Source organism: Nannospalax galili, unplaced genomic scaffold, assembly GCF_000622305.1.
Source record: "Nannospalax galili isolate Female #2095 unplaced genomic scaffold, S.galili_v1.0 scaffold69, whole genome shotgun sequence".
In the NCBI taxonomy this organism is placed as follows: domain Eukaryota; kingdom Metazoa; phylum Chordata; class Mammalia; order Rodentia; family Spalacidae; genus Nannospalax; species Nannospalax galili.
In genome coordinates, this window is record NW_008360297.1 from 3,072,735 (window position 1) to 3,092,129 (window position 19,395).

Below are 19,395 nucleotides of genomic sequence, written 5' to 3' on the forward strand. Positions count from 1 at the left end.
GGAAAGAAGGAGCTCAAGAGAGGTAGGACTGTAGGAGAAGGGTATTAGTAAGGGAGAAAGTGGGGAAATGGGGGCACCTTAAGTGGAAAAACCATTTTGGCAGGGTGAGACAATGCGAGATATAAACAATGCCTACCTAGTTTTGAAAACCAGAGGGAACCATATTACTCTTACACCCTACTGACAAATTACATCCTAGATTTTTATTAGTAGCTTTTTAAGCTCTCTAGGTGATGCTTCCAATTCCCAAAAGAATTGGATCACAATTCTTCTTTTCTTTTTTTTTTTGAGACAGGGTTCCTTGTAGCCCCAGCTGTCCTGGAACTCACTAGGTAGACCAGGCTAGCCTCCAACTCACAGAAATCCGCCTGCCTTTGCCTTGCAAGTGCTGGGATTAAAGCTGTGTGCCACCACACCTGGCCAAGGATCACAATTTTTATATATTACCATATAGCTAACATGTCCACAAATAACTTAGAGGTAGCCAAATAAAAAATTATTGCTATTACTGTCTAAATGATACCAAAACCAAAAGACCTAGAGTATATGAATACACAAAATTGGAAGATAAAGTGCTTCCTACCTAACTCAATGAGTGATTTGTTTGTTTTACTATCAATATAAAATCCTCTGATCTAAAAGTTTCTCTTCTGGAAATTTCCCTCATACAAACAGCAATACCAGCAGAACAGAAATCTATTTTTAATAGTTACTTAGTACTGCGTACACAAGGGTTCAAAAACTGAACAACCCAAGCTGAAAAACAGAAATGGGTTAATAGTAACAAAAAGTCATGTACTAAAAAATCACAAGCTATTATGGTTGAAGTTATACACACTAATAAAGCATTCACAACACCAAGAAAAATACCAAGTTGACTAAAGTGTATATGATCCCACTTTTGCACAAAAGAGAGGTAATATGACTAAATACATACGACTAATACGAAAAAGGAACTGTTCCATTTATATTTCTGTGTTGTACAGCTTATTAAAGTTATTTAAAATGTTTAAATGTTTAAAGGGTCCTGTGTAACCCCAACTGGCCTGAAACTGGCTATGTAGACCAGGCTGGCCTCCAACTCACAGAGATCCACCTTGCCTCGGCCTCCCAAATGCTGGGATTAAAGGTGTGCACCACACCTGGCAACCTGTGTTACTTTTAGTTCGTGTTAATACTAGATTGAGACAACAAAACGTATCTCAAATGGCTATCTAGTAATTTTCAATCATTACAGTACATCAATTAGAATATACACTAAGGAAAAATAATCTGAACAATGTTAATTAGGTTGTAATGGAACTAACATCTGAATGCATGGTCTAAAATTGGGGGGGAGGGCTTTAAACAGCAGATTTTTATCAGTCTTAGCCCCACCCACCTTGCTGGTGCTGGTTATCTGAAACAGGGGTCTAAGGCATGAGCAGCAAGAACTCTCAATTAAGCTGTACTCCCAGTTCTTTAATGCAGTGTAAAAAGGATTTTTCATTTAGAACTTTTCAATGTGTTTCTTATTGGGGGATGGAGGGGCTGGAACAGAGTCTCATGTAACCTAGGCTGGTCTCAAGCTAGCTATGCAAGTAAGGATGAACTTGAACTCCTGATTTTCCTGCCTCTATCTTCCAAGTGTTGGGTGTACAGGATTAGTCAGAATACCAGGCTCAATGTTTTTTTAGGAACTCACATGGTCTTCTCTGAAATAAGTTCCTTATTCAACACAAATAAGAGGGCATAGGATCCCCTGGAACTGGAGTTTTGGATAGTTGTAGTGCCATGTCCTCTGCAAGAACAGTCAGTGTTCTTAACCACTGAGCCACCTCTCCAGCACAAAATTATGTACTTTTAATTTTATTTCATCTACGTATTGTGTATGTATGTCTTTGTGTCTGTGCACGCTCATGCCACAGGCCTCAAGTGCAAGCGGAGGTCAGAAGATAACTTGCACAGGGAAGAGTTGATTTTTCCCTCCACCATGTTGGTCCCAGGGATCAAAATCAGGTCTTGGGGTAAGCATCTTTATCTACTGGCCATCTTGCCAAGTCTGAGGTCAGCCTGGGCTACATGGAGCTCTGCTTCCTGCGTGGGGGTGTAATGTAACCAGATAAATGTCTGTCACTACAGCCATGCCTTTCCTGCCATGATGGGATGGTTCCCCTTGAACTTCGGCTGTAGTATGGATAAGGATCCAGTGACCAGCAGGGTCTATATGATGACTTTGAGTGGGTTCAAGTCAGTGCTTAGGAACCCTATTATCTGTTCCCTGAAATGTCTCAAGGTTACTAAGGACTCTTCAGATCATGACCCTGAAAGAAAAAAGGAGAATGACACCCATTGCTTTCAGTTAACTTTTACAGAGGCAGAAGGGGTTGATCATGCTATAGTTAGGATCATACTAGTTGGGGTAAATAAAGGATTGCTTGCTAATTTAATTTAGAGTATGATGGATTTACTTGTAAAGATTGGCTTCAAGCTGAGCTAGCAGTGAGCATCTTTTGGCCCAAAAAATATTAAGTAATTATCTGATATCTACCAATTTATGCTTTGACGTATTAGATCGCTCTATGTGGAACGCTTAGATGTAAACACTGGCCCCACAGTAGAGTTTCTCCCTTTTGCCCCCACTCTCATTCTTGAAGGAAAGTCCAAATGTAGTATAGTGTAGTCTTGTAGTAGTATGAATGAAGAATGTCCCCATAAGCTCCAAGTATCTGAATATGTATGGGTCCCAGTTTGTAGCGCTGTTTTCAGAGGTGCAGGCTTGCTAGAAGAGGCCACGTCACTGGGGATGGGCTTTGAGAGTATACAGCCTTGCCCATTTTCAGTTTTGTTCTCTTTGCTTCCTGTGCCTACTTGAAGACATGCTCTGGTTGCCTCCTGCCATACCCTCCCAGCCACCATGGACTCTTAACCCCCTCAAACCACAAGCACAATAAACTCTTCCTTCTATAAGTTGCTTTGGCATGGTGTTTTATCACAACAGAAAAGTAAACAGATTCAAAACTAGTTTGTTTGGCAGAGCTACTTCTCATTCTAAGACACATACTTCTTTGGTCTTATTTAAGAAGAAATAGTCTTCTGATTTGACTGTAATATTCAGAATAGACTGATTTCTTGAAAACATTTAGAAAATAAACATTAGTTTCCATCAGGGAAAACCTATTTCCTAGAGGTAACCTTATTTCCTAGCATTAATATTAAAAATAACAACAACAACAACAACAAAAAAACCTCTTAGTGACATATTGTAGAAAAGACTATCTTCAATAACATTTCAGCAACAGACACAAAGTTTCACTGTCTTTTTTTCTGTTCAGTCCCTTAAAGGAACATTATATACATAAATCCTAACATAATCCAGAGAAAACAATTCCATAATAATCTTGTAAGGGTTTCAGGATAGTATTTTAGTCTAATATTCCTAAACTATAATCCTGAATGCCCAAAGTCTAAAGGAACACCCATAATAATTAAATGACTCCTTTCATTATGGTGGGGTCCTGTCTCTATTCGTATGGTCTGCCAAATCTCCCCCATGAGGATCACTACACATATTATTAATCCCTCTGGCTGAATGCTATTTGTCTCTTAACTAAACTAACTTCTCTCTATATATTACAATTGTTGTATGTATGTATGTACATGTTGTGAGTGTGGAAGCATGTGCCATAGTGTGCACGTGTAGGTCAGAGAACAACTTGGTGGAGTCAGTACTATCCCTCCATTTTTACATGGATTCAAGGGAACAAACAAGTGCCTTTATCTACTGAGCAATCTGGCCAGCCCTGATATCTCTAAATCTTTTAAGATTCAGCAATACCACTTGTAGAAAGCTTTTCCTGACCACTGTATTCTCTAAGAGTCCATAGCACTTCTGTAATACTACCTAAGACAGTTATTATACTGCAGTAAAATCACAAGCTTAATTTTTCTTTTACTGTAACTTTCTTAAGAATGAGAACCATTTATTGCCGGACGTGGTGGCCAAGCCTTTATAGCACTTGGGAGGCAGAGCCAAGCGGACCTCTATGAGTTCGAGGCCAACCTGGTCTACATAGCAAGTTCTAGGTCAGCTGGGGCTACAGGGAGACCCTGTCTCAAAAAGACCCCCCCCCAAAAGGATCTTTTATTACCAACATCTAAAGACAATGTAGCACAAGACAAGCCCACAATTTCTGACCGAACGTGGTTTTAACAGCCTAACTTGATGAAAAGAATACTCAGAACACAAATATGTTCTTCAAACAATCCTCTATGAATACTTTCTCTGATAAAAATTGGTAATTTATCTTCAGTGAGGGTTTATTCACCCTTTTGCTGGTATAGGGGCCATAAAATTTAGAAATTAAATAAAAGCACCTAAGATTCTCCATTCTTTGAACATCAATTATAATTACGTTTAAATTTAAAGATCCAAGTCAGGTATGGTGGCGTGCCTGTAATCTCAGCACTTGTGAGGTAAAGGCAGGAGAACAGTAAGTACAAGTTCATACTCATAGGGAGTTCCAGACTAGCCTAGGATATGTTAAGACCCTGCCTTAAGAGTCTAAGAAAACATCTGTAATGAAAACCTAGGGCCATTCTCTCAACTTCAAAACTTTATGCTGAACTGGGAATAAAGATTCATATTCTACTGTACAAAACATAAATACCTTGCATTTAATTATAGAAGTACTGATAAAATACTAGAGGTATTTAAGTAACTCCTACCCGTATTAAATTTTTTGACAGTTAACAAAAATCGTATAATCCAGTCTACTGCTTTCCTCTACTTACCATTTGGAGTGTCTCTTACAGGCCTATACTTAGGGTCACCTCGCTTCTACATTTCACTTACTGTCAATGTATGAATAAAAACAACTACATCTTGGTTAAGACTCTCTAATCCCTAATAAGTCTTTCACAAGTAGTGCCAAAGGGATAGGGAAATGGTTCAGTGAGCAAAGTACTTAGTGTGAGGACCTGAGTTCAGTTCCCCAGAACCTACATAAAGCCAGATCCCAGTGTGCCTATGGTGGGATGGGAAATGGAGACATGAGAATGCCCCCCCCCCCCCTGCCGCACACCGAGCTCACAGGTCAGCTAGCATGGTGTAGGCAGCAGCAAACAAGAGACATTGTCCAGGGCTAGACAGATGGCTCAGTGGTTGGCAGCACCTGCTGCTCCTACAGAGGACCCAGGTTAGGTTCCCAGCACTCACATGGCAGCTTACAACAGGCTCTAACTACAGTTCCAAATGATTTGATGCCCCCTTCTGGCCTTCATGAACAGGAATGCACATGTTATACATACATACAGGCAAGCACTCATACACATAAAACTTTTTAAAAAGAGAAAGACCCTATCTAAAACAAGGTGGGTACCTTGGACCCCACAGCAAAGGCTGCCCTCTGACCTCTATTCATGCACTGTGGCATCTGTGCTCCTGCACTCACACACGAACTGAAAATAAAAGTACTACTCTTGACAGTCAACTGGTACAATAGAAATCAAAAAGATCTACCCTCAAATCCTCAAATCAGGTACCCCATTCACTGACAAGTTCTTTTTAAGACTATAAATACATAAATAATACATCCAAGGCTGGGTGGTGGCGCTCACGTTTGATCCCAGCACTTGGGAAGCAGAGGCAGGTGGATCTCCGAGTTCAAGGCCAGCCTGGTCTACATAGTGAGTTGCAGGACAGTTGGGGCTACAGGAAGACCCTGCCTCAAAAAGACCAATAAACAAACAAACTTCCCCTTTTGCCCAATCCCACCACATCATCTGTAGGCCACCAGTCCACTACAGTTTCTACTCCTTCCAGGGGTGTCCAACCTTTTGACACTGTGACACAACACTGTCAACTACCAAGTTCATACACGAGAACCACACAATCTAATTCTTTTTTTTTTCTTTTTTCAATCTAATTCTTTTTAAAAGCAAAAAAAAAAAAAAAAAAATTCATGTTTTTCAGAATTTGATGTTGGGCTGCATTCACAGCTATCCTTGACTGCATGCAGCCCATGGGCCATGGCAAGCTGGACAAGCCTAAAAGGCAATGTTGAGTAGATGGTTTTGTAGTGTGTCACAGTATAGTCAAGAACACCAAATCCCTTTCAGGAAACACATTTTGGGGGAATCAGTGGAGCTCAAGCATATACCTTGCCAGAAAGTAGGTGATAATGATCTTGTTTTTCCCTGTCTCACTTGCAGTCAATTAAAGCATTCGGACACTTCAGCATCCCCCTTTCACATGTGAAATAGCTTCACTTTTTATAGTTGTGGCTACAGTGATATACACATAAGGTGTACACACATTTGGAATGGTTCTCCAAACTCTTCAGTCTTTTATCTCTCCATAAGAGAAAAGAAGAAAAGTGAAAATCAGTTGACATGTAACTTGAAAATGGATTGGATTACAATTAACTAAACATGCAGAATAGAACAGACTAAGGAAACTGTCCTTTTGTCAACCTGCTTAATCATTTTAAAATCTTTAAACCATTTTAGACTAAAAAAGGAGTCAGGCAAGGGACAAACAAAACTTTTCTTTAAAAAAGCCAATAAATGACAAGTGTGCCCAGAAGTTCATTAGAATTAAAGTCACTCTCTAGAAGCTGGTACTTGTTAACTAGGCAAATTTTAAATTTTCATTTATAAAGAAATTCAATCTCTTGAATTACTGGAAGAAAAATATTAACTTTAAATATACTGTTGCCTGAAATGCTAAGACAAAGTATTTATCATGCACCTAAATAATTCTATAGCATTTCATTCCCTGGAAAAGTCTGAAAATATCTCTATAAATTCAATTTCAACCACAAAAAGCAATAATTAAAAAAAAAAATCTAACCTGTCAACTTGAAAAATCAGTATCAGAATATTAAGGTATAAACTTTTCTACCACACCAGAATTCAGAACCTGAGAGACCTGAGTTAGACTGATGGTAATCCAAAGATCTTTACCCCCTGATAAAGTTACACTGAAAGGCATAATTTAGGCCTAGGCCAAAGGGGCTCTCTAATAGCACACCCAGTAATTAACCTAACACAACACAGGTAGCAATGGACAACTCCTCTCCTCTCCCTTAAGAGGCAGTCTATCCCTGGTGGTCTCATGACATAGAGTACATACTGGGGCAAACTCCCAGAAAAAGGAAAAAGAGCCCAGCAGTTTTTAGTTCCCTCTTACAATTTACCTCATAGAAGAACAAGGAAGAAAGACAGCAAGCTCAAGCCTGATAGTTTTTATGACTTCTTAAAAACACTAAGAAGTATATTATGCCACAAGCCAATTTACCCAGCAATAAGTGTAATTTTTACATTAACTTGTTAGTAAATTGGCCCCAAGTTGTAAATGCAAATCAAAGCCATGTGGGACGTGAGTATTCAGATACGGTATCTTAAATAACCATAGGTTTTTACAATATATGAAAAGATTTTTCTTTGTTTTAAGAAACCCAATGAAATTCTAAATTAGGAACTATGATGAAGCTGAGTACAAGAGACATGAACCAACCTCTACCTCAAATTATGAAAATCCTATCAGTGTACATAAAAACAAGGCATGGTTGAATATGTAGCTTGGTGACAGAGCACTCACAAAGTCATGGTTTCCAAGCTCAGTATTGTACACACAAGTACACACGTGCATGCAAATACAAATATGAACACACGCATGCAGCATGGTCACTGAGAAGATTGGTTTGTTGTTACACTTGGCCTAAATCACTTATCATAATTACTTCCGCCAACTTACATAAGTATATACTCAAAGACAAATTATCTTTCAACAGCAGAAAGATTTATAACAAGTATAAAAGTTTCAAAAGAAAGAAGGTTCAAGTTTTAATGTGTTAAAAAGTTATTTTAAAATCTTGAACCTGCAAGACGGCTCAGTGGGTAAAGCCCTTGCCTCCAAGCCTGACAACCTGAGTTCCATCTCCAGGACCTGCATGGTAGAAGGGGGTCCGAGGATCTCCATACTAGCACCCCACACACACAAAGGAAATTTACATTAAATGTAATACAAAAATTTACTTTTAAATCCTACTAAATATTGAACCAGCTAGCAGAACTTTGGACTCAAGACAAAGAAAACAGCTTAATCTGTCAGAAAAGGCTTAAATGTGTTAATGACAAATCTAGTTATAAGGTAAAATCTGCTAGACTTATACACAGAATAAGAAAACTAAACAACAACAAAAAAGAAAACCAATATTGTAGTTTTTGAAATATAATTTTAAAATTACTGTAACTTTCCTGTGTTCAGTAGCTGCCCTCAAATCATCAAAAGGCAGCCCTACAAAACTCAATTTCACCAAAAACGAATTTTAAAGACATTCTTGCAGTAAAGCAAATGTCACATGATGTAAAAAATTTGTAAAAAAAAAAACGAGCAACAGAGGCTCATTAACCAATTAAAAATATCCACCCTTGTATTTTTAACAGGGTTCCTAGCAAGGATTTCCTAAATCATCCTCCAAGTCACCCGGTCACATGGTAAAAAGAGTCACGAATCTAAGCGGTGAACAACCTTTTAAAATGCTAAGGTAGCTCCCTTTATTAAAATTGCCTTCCTAGCACCCAGTATCTTTACATATATTACATGCTGTTAACCATTTAAAAATCACTTCCCCTAAAATACTTGTAACTATAAAACTTATACCTCCAGATTTCTTAAAAATCTGACTGAATTTTCTTGATTTTTGTCTTACTGCCCCTAAAATGTCTACAATCCGTTTCCTTCCCCAAAAGTTTAAATATGTTAGAATGATTTTTCATTCTAAGTTAAGAAAAATGAGGTTTCTATAGCTATGTTCTGGGAAGAAGCACTAACTGGTACACGTGTTTGGGCATAAACTTGATACAATGTATTTCCCTCAGAAGGTGACCCTCCTCACACCCAAACTATTGCTTGAATATTTTAAGTCGCTAATTTGTCCTTCGGCTTCAAAGTTACACGTTGTTTTAAGTATCAAAAGGTATTCCTCAAACAGAAACAACGTTCCTTACTAAGGGCACCTGGGCAGGTCGAACCCCAATCCCTGTTTCTTTCATACTCACATCTGTCTGTCCAGGGTTTTCCTGGACACACTCGAGCATCGAGGACCCCCCCCCCCCCCCCCCCCCCACGTTTTCATCAAACCACTCCTTCCGCTTCACCCACTTCCAGCTTGCACGTTTCTCCGGCTCCACCGAGCTGCTCCCCGACTCCGGGATCCCGTGGCCTGGGGCGGCCTCAGGTGGCCGGGAATCCAGGGCCAGCGGAGCACAGGGCCCGGCAGGCGCAGGGCGCGGGAAGGAGGCGGGAAAGTGGCCAGCGGCGCCCCCTCCCCCGCCGGCGCACACCCCCTTCCGGCTCCCCTCCCCCGGCATTGTGCGAGCGGGCCCAGGCCGCAGGCCGTCCAGACAGCCGCCGAGGCCCGGCCAGCTCCCGCCCGCGGCCTGTTCCCGCTGAAGCCGTCACACAAAGCCCGGAGCCGGGCCCCGCGGCGCCCAAGGACTCGAGACGCAGCCAGCGCGGGCTGACTTACGGGGCTGCTGTGGCCGCGCTGCCTCAGCCGGCGACACCGACCGTTGGGCACCGGCGGCGACGCTGTCGGTCGGCCGTCCGTCCTCCCCCTCCTCCGCCTCCGTCGGCAGCGATGTCTTCTTTCTCCTCCTTCCTCCCTCCCCCCCACCCCACCTCCTTCTTCTCCTCCCCCCCTCCTCCTCCGAACCACCGAAGTACCGAGGGTGAGGCGCAGAGACTCACAACAACATGGCTGCCACCGCCGCCGCCCCCCGCCCACCGGCCGCGCGCAAGGCACTCCGGGAGAAAGGAGAAGGGGGAGAGCTCACCCCGACGCGGCGGCTCTCAACGCTCGGCTGGCTTCTCCCGCGCTCCAGGCCCGGGCCTGCCGAGACTCTGCGCCTGCGCACGCTCGCGGCACTGATCTCGCGCTTGCGACAGCCATCGGGCTTGCGCTTCCCCGCCTTCACCTTGCTGGTTGCTAGCCAACCCTTGGGCTCTGCAGCCAGATCTCTGCTCCCGCGCTAAACCGCTCGCTGAGGATGGTGCTGTTGGCCCCGTTCTTTTTGCGCGAAGATGAATCCATTCATCCTCAGCCACCTCCAGGGTAGCTCATTGTTCTCCCGCAGCTGCCTGTGTAAGCGTTGGTGCGCCCCCAAACTTAGGATACTCGCTTCAGTTCCGGCATGCTGACACCTACAGGAGCTGCACCTTAATACAGGCCTTTAGCTTTCGTCTTTTATCTCTCGCTCCACACAGATGTTGGAGATACATTTAGGAGTGAAAAATTGCATCCCGCAAATGCACTGTAGCTCTCGGCAGTGGCTGCTTCCTAGGCAAGTGGTGCCATCTCCCAGCCAATTGTGGGACCCAGGTGTTTAGCCTCCGTAACACAAAGGAAACCAGCTTTCACTTTGTATCTCAGTCTAAATGCACTCCTGGCCCCAGTATACAGACTCTAGACCTGCCCTCTTGAGGCACAGCCCTCCTGGCTTGGAATCTGCAGAGAATAGCAACGGTTCCTAGTTACTAGCCGCTCCGTGGAGGGCACGGGCAAGTGTGATACTAGTTCTTGATGGCTTACACAACTCCTGGTTCAGGCATTGTGCACTTCATAAACACCCATGACCTTGTAATTGCCTTGTTTAATATGAACTCCCTGGGCAACAGTGAGCACTCCCAGAAGGGAGATGTGTGTTTTGTTCCTTGTAGTGTCTCCCAGTGTCTGTTAAATAAAAGAGCTCTTTGGTTTTTCAATATTACTAAAAATGACTGACATTGAAATCTAAGTGTTTTGCCGCTTTAACAGAGCACCAGATAGGGTAATTTACAAAGGAAAGAAATTGACTTCTCAAGCTTCTGGAGACTAAGAAGTCCAATACTGAGGTGCCACTGTCTGGCAAAGTCCTTGGTGCTGTGTAATCCCATGGTGAAATGCCAACAGACAAGAGCAGGAGGGAAGGAGCTGAGCTCACTTTTATAATAACCCACTCAACCTATACTTCCTTGATAGTGATTTTAATCAATTAATGAAAGCAGAGTCCTTTGATTTAATCTCACCTTTTAAAAAATATTTTACTATTTTTATTTTGTGTTTATGAGTGTATTGCCTGCATGTAGATAAGTGCACCCCTATCATGCAATGCCCTCGGAGGACAGAATAGGCCATTGGATCCCCGGAACTGGAGTTAGGGATAGTTGTTAGCTGCCTTGTGGGTGCTGGGATTCGAACTTGGGTCTTCTGCAAGAACAATCAGTGTTCTTAACTGCTGAGCCATCTCTCTAGCCCCTCACCTCTTTTTTTAAAACGTATTTGTGTGTGTTCAAGTTCACATGTATGTGCATGCTTGTGGAGACCAGAGGTTGACCTTGCATGTCTACCGCAATTATTCACCATATTTTGAGGGGTCTCTCACTGAGCCTAGAGCTCACCAATTTGACTAGACTGACTGGCCAGTGAGCCCCAGAAACCCTTTTATCTCTGCCTTCCCAGCACTGGAATAACAGGTGGTTGCTAAGATGCCCTGCTTTTTTGGCACAGCTACTGGAGATCAGGTCTTCATGCTTGTGCAGTTAGCTCTTCAACTAAGACATAGCCCCAGCCCCCTAACTCCACCTATTATGAGGCTCCTACTTCCCAACACTTTCACTGGGGATTAAAGTTTCAACTCATGAACATTTAAGAGATACATCCAAATAGCCAGGTGTGGTGGCCCACGCCTATAATCCAGGCACTCGGGAGGCAGAGGCAGGTGGATCTCTGTGAGTTCAAGGCCAGGCTGGTCTGCATAGGGAGTTCCAGACAAGCTGGGGGCTACAGGGAGACCCTGTCACAAAAAGATGAGAGAGAGAGAGAGAGAGAGAGAGAGAGAGAGAGAGAGAGAGAGAGAGATCCAAACTATAGCACCATGTCAAGCCTTTACCTCCTGCCCAAATTTCAGGCTTCTAGATTCCACTTGAGTATTATCCTTGTCATCAAACATGTTAAGAACTAAAGTCTTATCCATTCCCAGCCCTTACTTTGCCACCACTAATTCATTCCCAAATTACCTCTCTGAACCATCTTTATTTCTTTCTCTCCCACTTCCCACACCATTTGCCAAGGCTTGCAGATTTTTAACTTCAAAATATTTCTGCAGACGATCCCTTGCCCTATCTCTCCACTACTACAAATCTTAATTCCTAGGTAGGTAGGAGGGCCTGTTCACTGCCATCTATCATACAAATCCAACTCAACTCATGGCACTCAGACCTCTCCGCCAAGCATTCTATCTTGATGTCACTTTCAACAGCATTTCCCAAATGTGCTCTGTTCAATGTCGCTTTAAGAAATGTCCCACACCATGCATGCTAGCCCACAGCTGTGAGACCTTGTCCTAAAAAAAGAAAACTGTCCCCTCAAATCAAGTGAGTACGGGATGTGCACGTTTTGCCTGTCTATGTAGAGGCACAGAAGCAGAATCTTTTGTGTATTTGGAACTACCAGCTGCAGAGGACATTGGGATATAGATTGCTCCACTGGGCTGGTAACAGAAATGTCTTTCCATATGCTTGCCTAGTCTAGATGAAAATAGGTGGAACCATCAGAGCCTCTTCCTCAAAACTAGGAACTGGAACTAAGAGATCTCAGCCTTCTCTTGAGAAGTCTCTCTTGGGAGATGGAGAACCTCTTGAGTAGACTTGAGAAAGTTGTAACATTGTTTCTCTTGCAGTTGTTCTTGTGCCTGGCTGGCTGCCTGTGTACTTGAAATCTGAGAGATAACTCTGGAAAATCTTTATAATGGAGTCTGGGTTTTGTTTTTTTTTTTCTGAATTTGAATCAAATGAATTTCTGCTACAACCTAAGAGTCAATCAAAACCCATGTGTATACCATAAGTATTTATATGGTGCTTACACCATGTGAACACTTTCTATTCACTGCCTCCTCAGTACGCCCAGTATCCCCATGGGTAGTACTGGCTTTATAGGCACTGTACAAGGTCTCGGCAGTCTTGTCACCCACCATAGAGAAAGTCTTAATGGTTTTTGGACAAGCAGTCCCTCATTTTCATTTTGCATTGAGTCCCCTGCCTGCCTCCCTATGAGTTATCCATTTCAGGAAAGGTTTCTTTACTGCAAGAAGTCTTCTTAAAGTCTTTAAAATCAAAATAGGCATTGTAAATAGCCAAGTGATAGGCATAGAATGTGATATTTCCCACCCTAATTGGACCCAGAAAACTCATGGAGAATGGCTAATGGTTTTGTGTTCTGAAGAGCAGGATAAAGACCAACCCTTTAGTGATCTGACTCTGCCTTGCCCAGTTCTCTCAATGCACAGTGAGCAGTTTCTTGCTTCTGTACCTTCACACATGCTTTGCAATCTGCCATGCTCATTAAGCACTTTTGATAATAATTGGCTTCTCCTTAGAGTTACCTACAAGGAAAGAATGTACCCCTCAGCTAATATAAATATCTTGTATGCTTGGCAGTTAAGATGGACATTGTAATTGACACCTCAACTAGTCACTCGAATCACCTGGGAGCTTGTTAGGAATGCCAAAATTGGCCCTTGGCCAGACCTACTGAATCAGAATCTACATTTTAATAAGATTCTCAGGCAATACCTATACACGGTAATGTTTGAGAAACATTTGTAAGTTAATCAACAATAGTCTCATCATGATCACTAGAAATTGCTTCTATAATGGGTGTGTCTTACTCATTCTAAGTCAATGGCATACAATTCGGTGCCAACTCTTACTGCATCTGGGAGAAAAGAAAGACTCTCTCTCTCTGGCTCTCTCTCTCTCTCTCTCTCTCTCTCTCTCTCTCTCACTCCCTCCCTCTCTCTCTCCTCTCTCCCCTGATGTAAACAAGAACACATGTTGCCTTCTTGGTTCCTGCTGACAGGCAAAGTAAGCCAGACTGGGGGCAGGCTGCTGTAACCCATCCAGTGTTTGTTCTTCCTTAGTAACTACTGTGGTTCCTTCTTGTGGCTAGAGGAAGAACAGAATGGAGCATCCTGACTTTCTAGCCACAAGTCTTGCAGCTTGGGAATATGTCCATGTGACCTGTTGACTTGAGTGGTTCTTGACCAGAGTAGCACTTCACAATCACCTGGGGAGCATTTAGGATATATCAATTCTCAAGTTCCACCTCTGAGATTTTGGTTTAATGGGTCTGGGCTGGAGCCTAGACATTGGTATTTTTTAAAAGCTCCTCAGTGGTTATAATGTGTAGTTGTAATTGAGAAGCAGCAATTTAGACAGATCACATCTTAGAACATAATTTCATCTTAATATTCCCTATGCTAATGGCCCTTTCCCATTGGGACTGTTCATGAAACTTCTTATAAACTCATTTTGTAGCTTTGTTATCTATAAAAATAATGTAAATCCTTTATTTAAAAAGTCAGTAATTAAAAAAGATTCCAATATTCCATGTTTTATTTGTAATTTCTACATTTGGTAGGCACCATTATTCACAAACACATAAAGAAGGATGGGTAAGGAGACACATAGGTAGAGAGACCTGAACAGGAATAGGCTCCTTCTATACATGCTATTTTAAAATTATTTTAAATACAGTATTGAATCTATTCTTTTTATAAATTTATCATGTGTGCATGTGTTTATGTGCATGTGTGTGTGCACCCAAATGCCACACCCCACGTATGGAAGTCAAAAGACAACTTGCAGTAGTCAGTTCTCTCCTTCTACCAAGCAATTCTAGGGGACTGTACTCAGGTTGTCAGGCTTGGCAGTAAGCACCTTTACCCACTGAACCATCTCACCAGCCCTTGAATTTGTTCTTGTTTGAATTGAACAAAAGAAAAAGATTTCAAATATATTTACTTCATCAGAGGAAAGATGGAGTCATAAGAGATTTCTCAAAATTAAACAAAATTATAAAAATCTTTGGTAGGACAGAGTAACTTTTTGAACTAGAGGTTTCAACATTGGCCAGCACTGAACTCCTTGCTGTTGATGATAAATTAACACTCCCTGCCACTTCTCTGTACTTCCCAAATTTTTGCTTGTATTATTATTATTATTTTATTATTATTATTATTATTTTGGTCTTTTTGAGACAGGTTTTTTTCTGTAGCCCCAGCTGGTCTGGAACTCACCAGGCTGGTCTTGAACTCACAGAGATCCACATACCTCTGCCTGGGATTAAAGGCATGTGCCACCATGCCTAGTGCTTGTATTATTTTTTACTTTGCCAGATTTTATAATAGTTACATTGTATCTTACTCATTTCTCTAATGATTTGCCTTCATTTCAGTATTTGAATGAATTTATTATTCACTGCTTCTTTATAATTTCTGACTTCTTCATTTTGATTAGGTGTTGGCTAGGTATGTCCTCTGAGAGAAACAGGGGAAGACAGTCACCTCCCCACCCAATTGGTCAGCTTCAGTTGCATGAGAGGGAGGGTATAAGGACTGACGCTGAGGAAGCCGGGAAGCAGCAGGAAGTTGCCATCTTGGCAGAGCACTGGCTGGGCACTGGTGGCTGCAGATCTCCAAAAGCTCAGCCAAGTGGTAAGGGAAAGAGCCCATGGGTGTCCATGCCTTTGTAAGTGACGCCCCCCCCCCCATATAGCATAAGCTTTGTTGGCAAGCCCAAATAAATATCTTTATTCCCCAAATTGTAGCTTAGAATGCCTTGTGTCAGTTTTGTCCATCAGACATAAGGACAGCGGGGGCCTAGGAGCCGAGAAAGCACATGCACGGGTCTCCCAGGGGAGAATTAGACATTTGACATGTTAGGTTATACAGCATTCATTGTGTATCAGCCTTTACTTGTGTTAAGAACACCCAAAGGATCATTTATTACATAACAACTCCGTGGGTTGGTGAATTGGGCTGAATACAACTGGGAGGTTCTGTACTTCTCCTGGCCCATTTGTGCCACAGCATTGAGTCTGTAGCCTGGCTAAGTTATATGGTTGTCTTACAGTCAGCCTAGGCACTCTGTAGCCCAGCCAGCCAGCTATCTCAGGCTTTTTACATGAGAACAGAGTGGGAATGGTAGTTTCAAGTTCTCTTGAACCTTAAGCTTAGAACTCATAGCGTATCCTATCTGTCACAATGTAAGGGTCAAAACAAATGGAAGTCCAACCCAGATTCAAAACCTAAAAAAAACAGACTTTGGGACTGGAGAGATGGCTCATCAGTTAAGAGCACTGGCTGCTTTTGCAGAGGCCCCGGGTTTGAATCCCAGCACCAACATGGCAGCTAACAACTGTCTGTAACTCCAGTTTCAAGGGATCTGAGACCTTCTTCTGCCCTCCATGGACATTGCACTACACGGGTGCACTCACATACATATAAGCAATACACTCATACATATTAAAAAAATAAAATAAAAAAGACTGCCTTTTGAAGAAATGAGCTATCAAAAAGTGTGCCTGTTTGTAATTGTTCATGATAGGCTCATGTTCCCTTAGTTATTCCATGTTTGTTTGTTTTTGTTTTGGGAGGTTTGAGACAGGTCTCCCTGTAGCCCCAGCTGAACTAGAATGTGCTGTGTAGAACAGGCTGAACTTGATCTCACAGAGATCAGTCTGCTTCTGCCTCACAAGTCCTGGAATTAAAGGTGCATGCTACTATACCCCACCTCCTGTACTTTTGAAGTGTGTCTTGATGCCAATCATTTTCTGACAGGTTTTCTTGGTATTATACTATGACCCTGATAAGTGAAAATTAACTGCTTTGAGCATTTTAGGAAGCTTCTACTATATAATATTTCAGAATATTTGTTTGTCTGAACTTTGATAGATCCTGTACTTCTGGAACTATAGTTTGCTTATTTATTTGTTTATTTATATATGAACAAAAATCTCATGTAGCTCAGACTGGACTTAAACTCATTGTGTAGCTGAGGTTGGTTTTAAATTCCTGATCCTCCTGCCTCTACCTCCCAAGTTCTAGGTTCACAGATAAGCACCACCACATAGGGCAGGAACTACAGTTACAGAAAACACCTTTGCCCTCTGCATAGGTCGTTTTGTTGCTAATTGCCTCATTCTTCTGAGTTTACTTTGATTAAATCAAGCTTTTCTCCATGTTATTCAATTTGTGAGTTACTGAGGATTCATTGCCAAATTGTGCAGTGGTAACACGGTTACGATGGCAGTGAGCTTTTGGTTTCGCTTCTTAGCTCCACAGTTCATTCTTTTCATCTCATTTTGGGGTTTTAACGAGTCAGTTATACTGATTATTAGTCTCTTATTTCTCAGCTCCACACTTAGCACCATTGAAGTTGGGGTTGTGCAAGCATTTTCCGCAAGCTACCTGTTAGGCTCTGATAACAGTGGGCAGCTGGAGAGACGCTGGGAGGCAGGAGAAAGGAGAAGCTTTTGCTGCTTCTTGCTGGCACGTAATTCTTGTAAGATTGACCCCCAAACAGCACAGCAGCACAATGCAGCCATTGTTTCCTGTTTTTAACTTCTTTGCACACTCTTAGAGCTGTCTTGCAGGACTTTCTTAGAAGGCTAAGCAGCACTGGCAGTGCCCCATTCTCAGACCCTTAGGACCAGTTCCAGGGATGCTTCTCCAAACTCTTGAGCTAGCAGCAGCAGCCAGGCTACCTCTTCCTTAGAAGTTCGTGTTCCCACTACATGGAATTCCACCTCCAACTTTCTAAAGTCATATAATGCCCACCTTTTTTTTTTCACCTTTACCCCTTTATTTCCTCAGGAGGGTCAGTACTTATTATAGTTACTAACTCTGCATTCGTTGACCCTTTCCGTTTTATCAGTTCTTGAGTACCTGTGTAGCCAATTCCCTGTGTTAAATTCTCTGTATTAAAATAATTACTGAGCTGGGCATGGTGGTGCATGTCTTTAGTCCTAGCACTTAGGAGGCAGAGGCAGGTGGATCTCTGTGAGTTCAAGGCCAGCCTGATCTACATGGCAAGTTCCAGGCCAGCTAGGGCTATAGGGAGACCTTGTCTCAAAAGACCAAATAATAATAATAATAATAATAATAATAACAATAATAATAATAATATAATTACTGTGTGCCTGGCAATGGTGTTACATGCCTATGATACCAGATACCTGGGAGGTTAAAACAGGAAGATCACAAGTTGAATGCCAGCCTGGGCTATACAGTGAAAGATGTGGTCTCTGATAATTTTAAAGAAATAAAAATTTATAGGTCTGGAGATGTAGCTCAATGATAGAATGCTTGCCTAGAATGCACGAGGTTCTGGGTTCTGTCCCCAGCACCACAGCAAACAAAACAATGAAATAATCAGTGTGGCGTATTTTCCTGACCGATGCATCATATTTTAGAATTTATTATGTTGAAGTCATCAAATTCTTCTCTAGCACAGGCATCTGCAGAAAATGTGATCTTTTAAAAAAGTTTTTAAAACTATTCAGTCACTTATTTCATTTGTGTGTGTGTGTGTATGTGTGTGTGTGTGTGTGTGTGTGTGTGTGTGTGTATGTGTGTGTGTGTGTTTGCATCCCTGACTTTACTGGTACCATGTACATACAGGAGCCCGCAGAGGCCACCAGAAGAGGGCGTTGGATCTCCTGGAGCTATTGTTTCAGGTGGTTGTGATCACTATGTAATCTGAAGATCACATGTGATCACTGTGTGTTCTGAGAACTGAACCCAGGTCCTCTGCAAGAGTAGTATGTGCTCTTAATTGCTGAGCCATCTCTCCAGCCCCAGAAAATGTGATTTTTTTTTGTAAAAATATATTTTCCTATGCCTTTATTATCAAATTTTCTGCATTTTCTTTGGTTTTCTTGTTTAAATTCATCTCTGTTAGACAACATTTAAAATAGAATAAAACTAAAACTAAAAAAGCCTGGCATAGTGGTATGCCTCTTTAATCCCAGTCCTTGGGAGACAGAGGCAGGCAGATCTCTGTGAGATCAAGGCCAGCAAGGTCTACATAGTGATCTCCAGGTCAGGCACAGCTACAGGGAGACCTTGTCAAGAGCAAATTTTTTTTTAGCTCTTGTTTTGAACAGAATTATGGCGATAGAATTGATGCACCATATAATTCGCCCATTTAAGATATATTCAGTATTGTTTAGCTTAGTTTATTTATATCCATGACTATCACCACAGTCAATTTTAGAATATTTTTATCCTTTAAAAAAGAAAGCATATAGTCATGTGTGGTGGTGCACATTTTTAATCCCTGCACTTGAAAGGCAGAGGGCAGGTGGACCTCTGTGGGTTCCAGGTCAGTCTGGGCTACAGGGAGACCCTGCCTCAAAGAAAGGAAAACATATACCTTTAGGCCATCACTCCCACATGTCATCCTAGTTGTTAGCAACAGCTAAAGTACTTTGTACTTTGTTTTGTTTTTCTTGAGACACTATGTGTTTTAACATGCCCCAAACTGAGATCCTCCTACTTCAGCCTCTCACATTCTGGGATCACAGTTAT

At 42.0% G+C, this 19,395-nt stretch overlaps 2 protein-coding genes across 8 annotated transcripts in view; one reads left to right on the forward strand and one right to left on the reverse strand.

The window, feature by feature from the left end:
- Pum2 (pumilio RNA binding family member 2) overlaps positions 1–9,897 on the reverse strand; it is a 92,617-nt gene extending 82,720 nt beyond the window's left edge. For 4 of the 7 annotated variants that reach the window (XM_008824208.3, XM_029559202.1, XM_008824204.3 and 1 more), the window contains exon 1: positions 9,516–9,663. The gene's annotated coding sequence lies outside the window, so the exon portion shown is untranslated. Of the gene's footprint in view, positions 1–9,148; positions 9,246–9,515; positions 9,664–9,822 lie in introns of those variants that run through there. The other 3 variants (XM_029559199.1, XM_029559201.1, XM_029559200.1) reach the window with 3 other exon arrangements.
- Positions 9,898–10,069: 172 nt separating this feature from the next.
- Positions 10,070–19,395, forward strand: part of LOC103726600 (filamin-B-like) — a 119,709-nt gene continuing 110,383 nt past the window's right edge. The window contains 1 exon segment of the mRNA XM_017795871.1: positions 10,070–10,140. Coding sequence (XP_017651360.1) covers positions 10,070–10,140 — 71 coding nt within the window.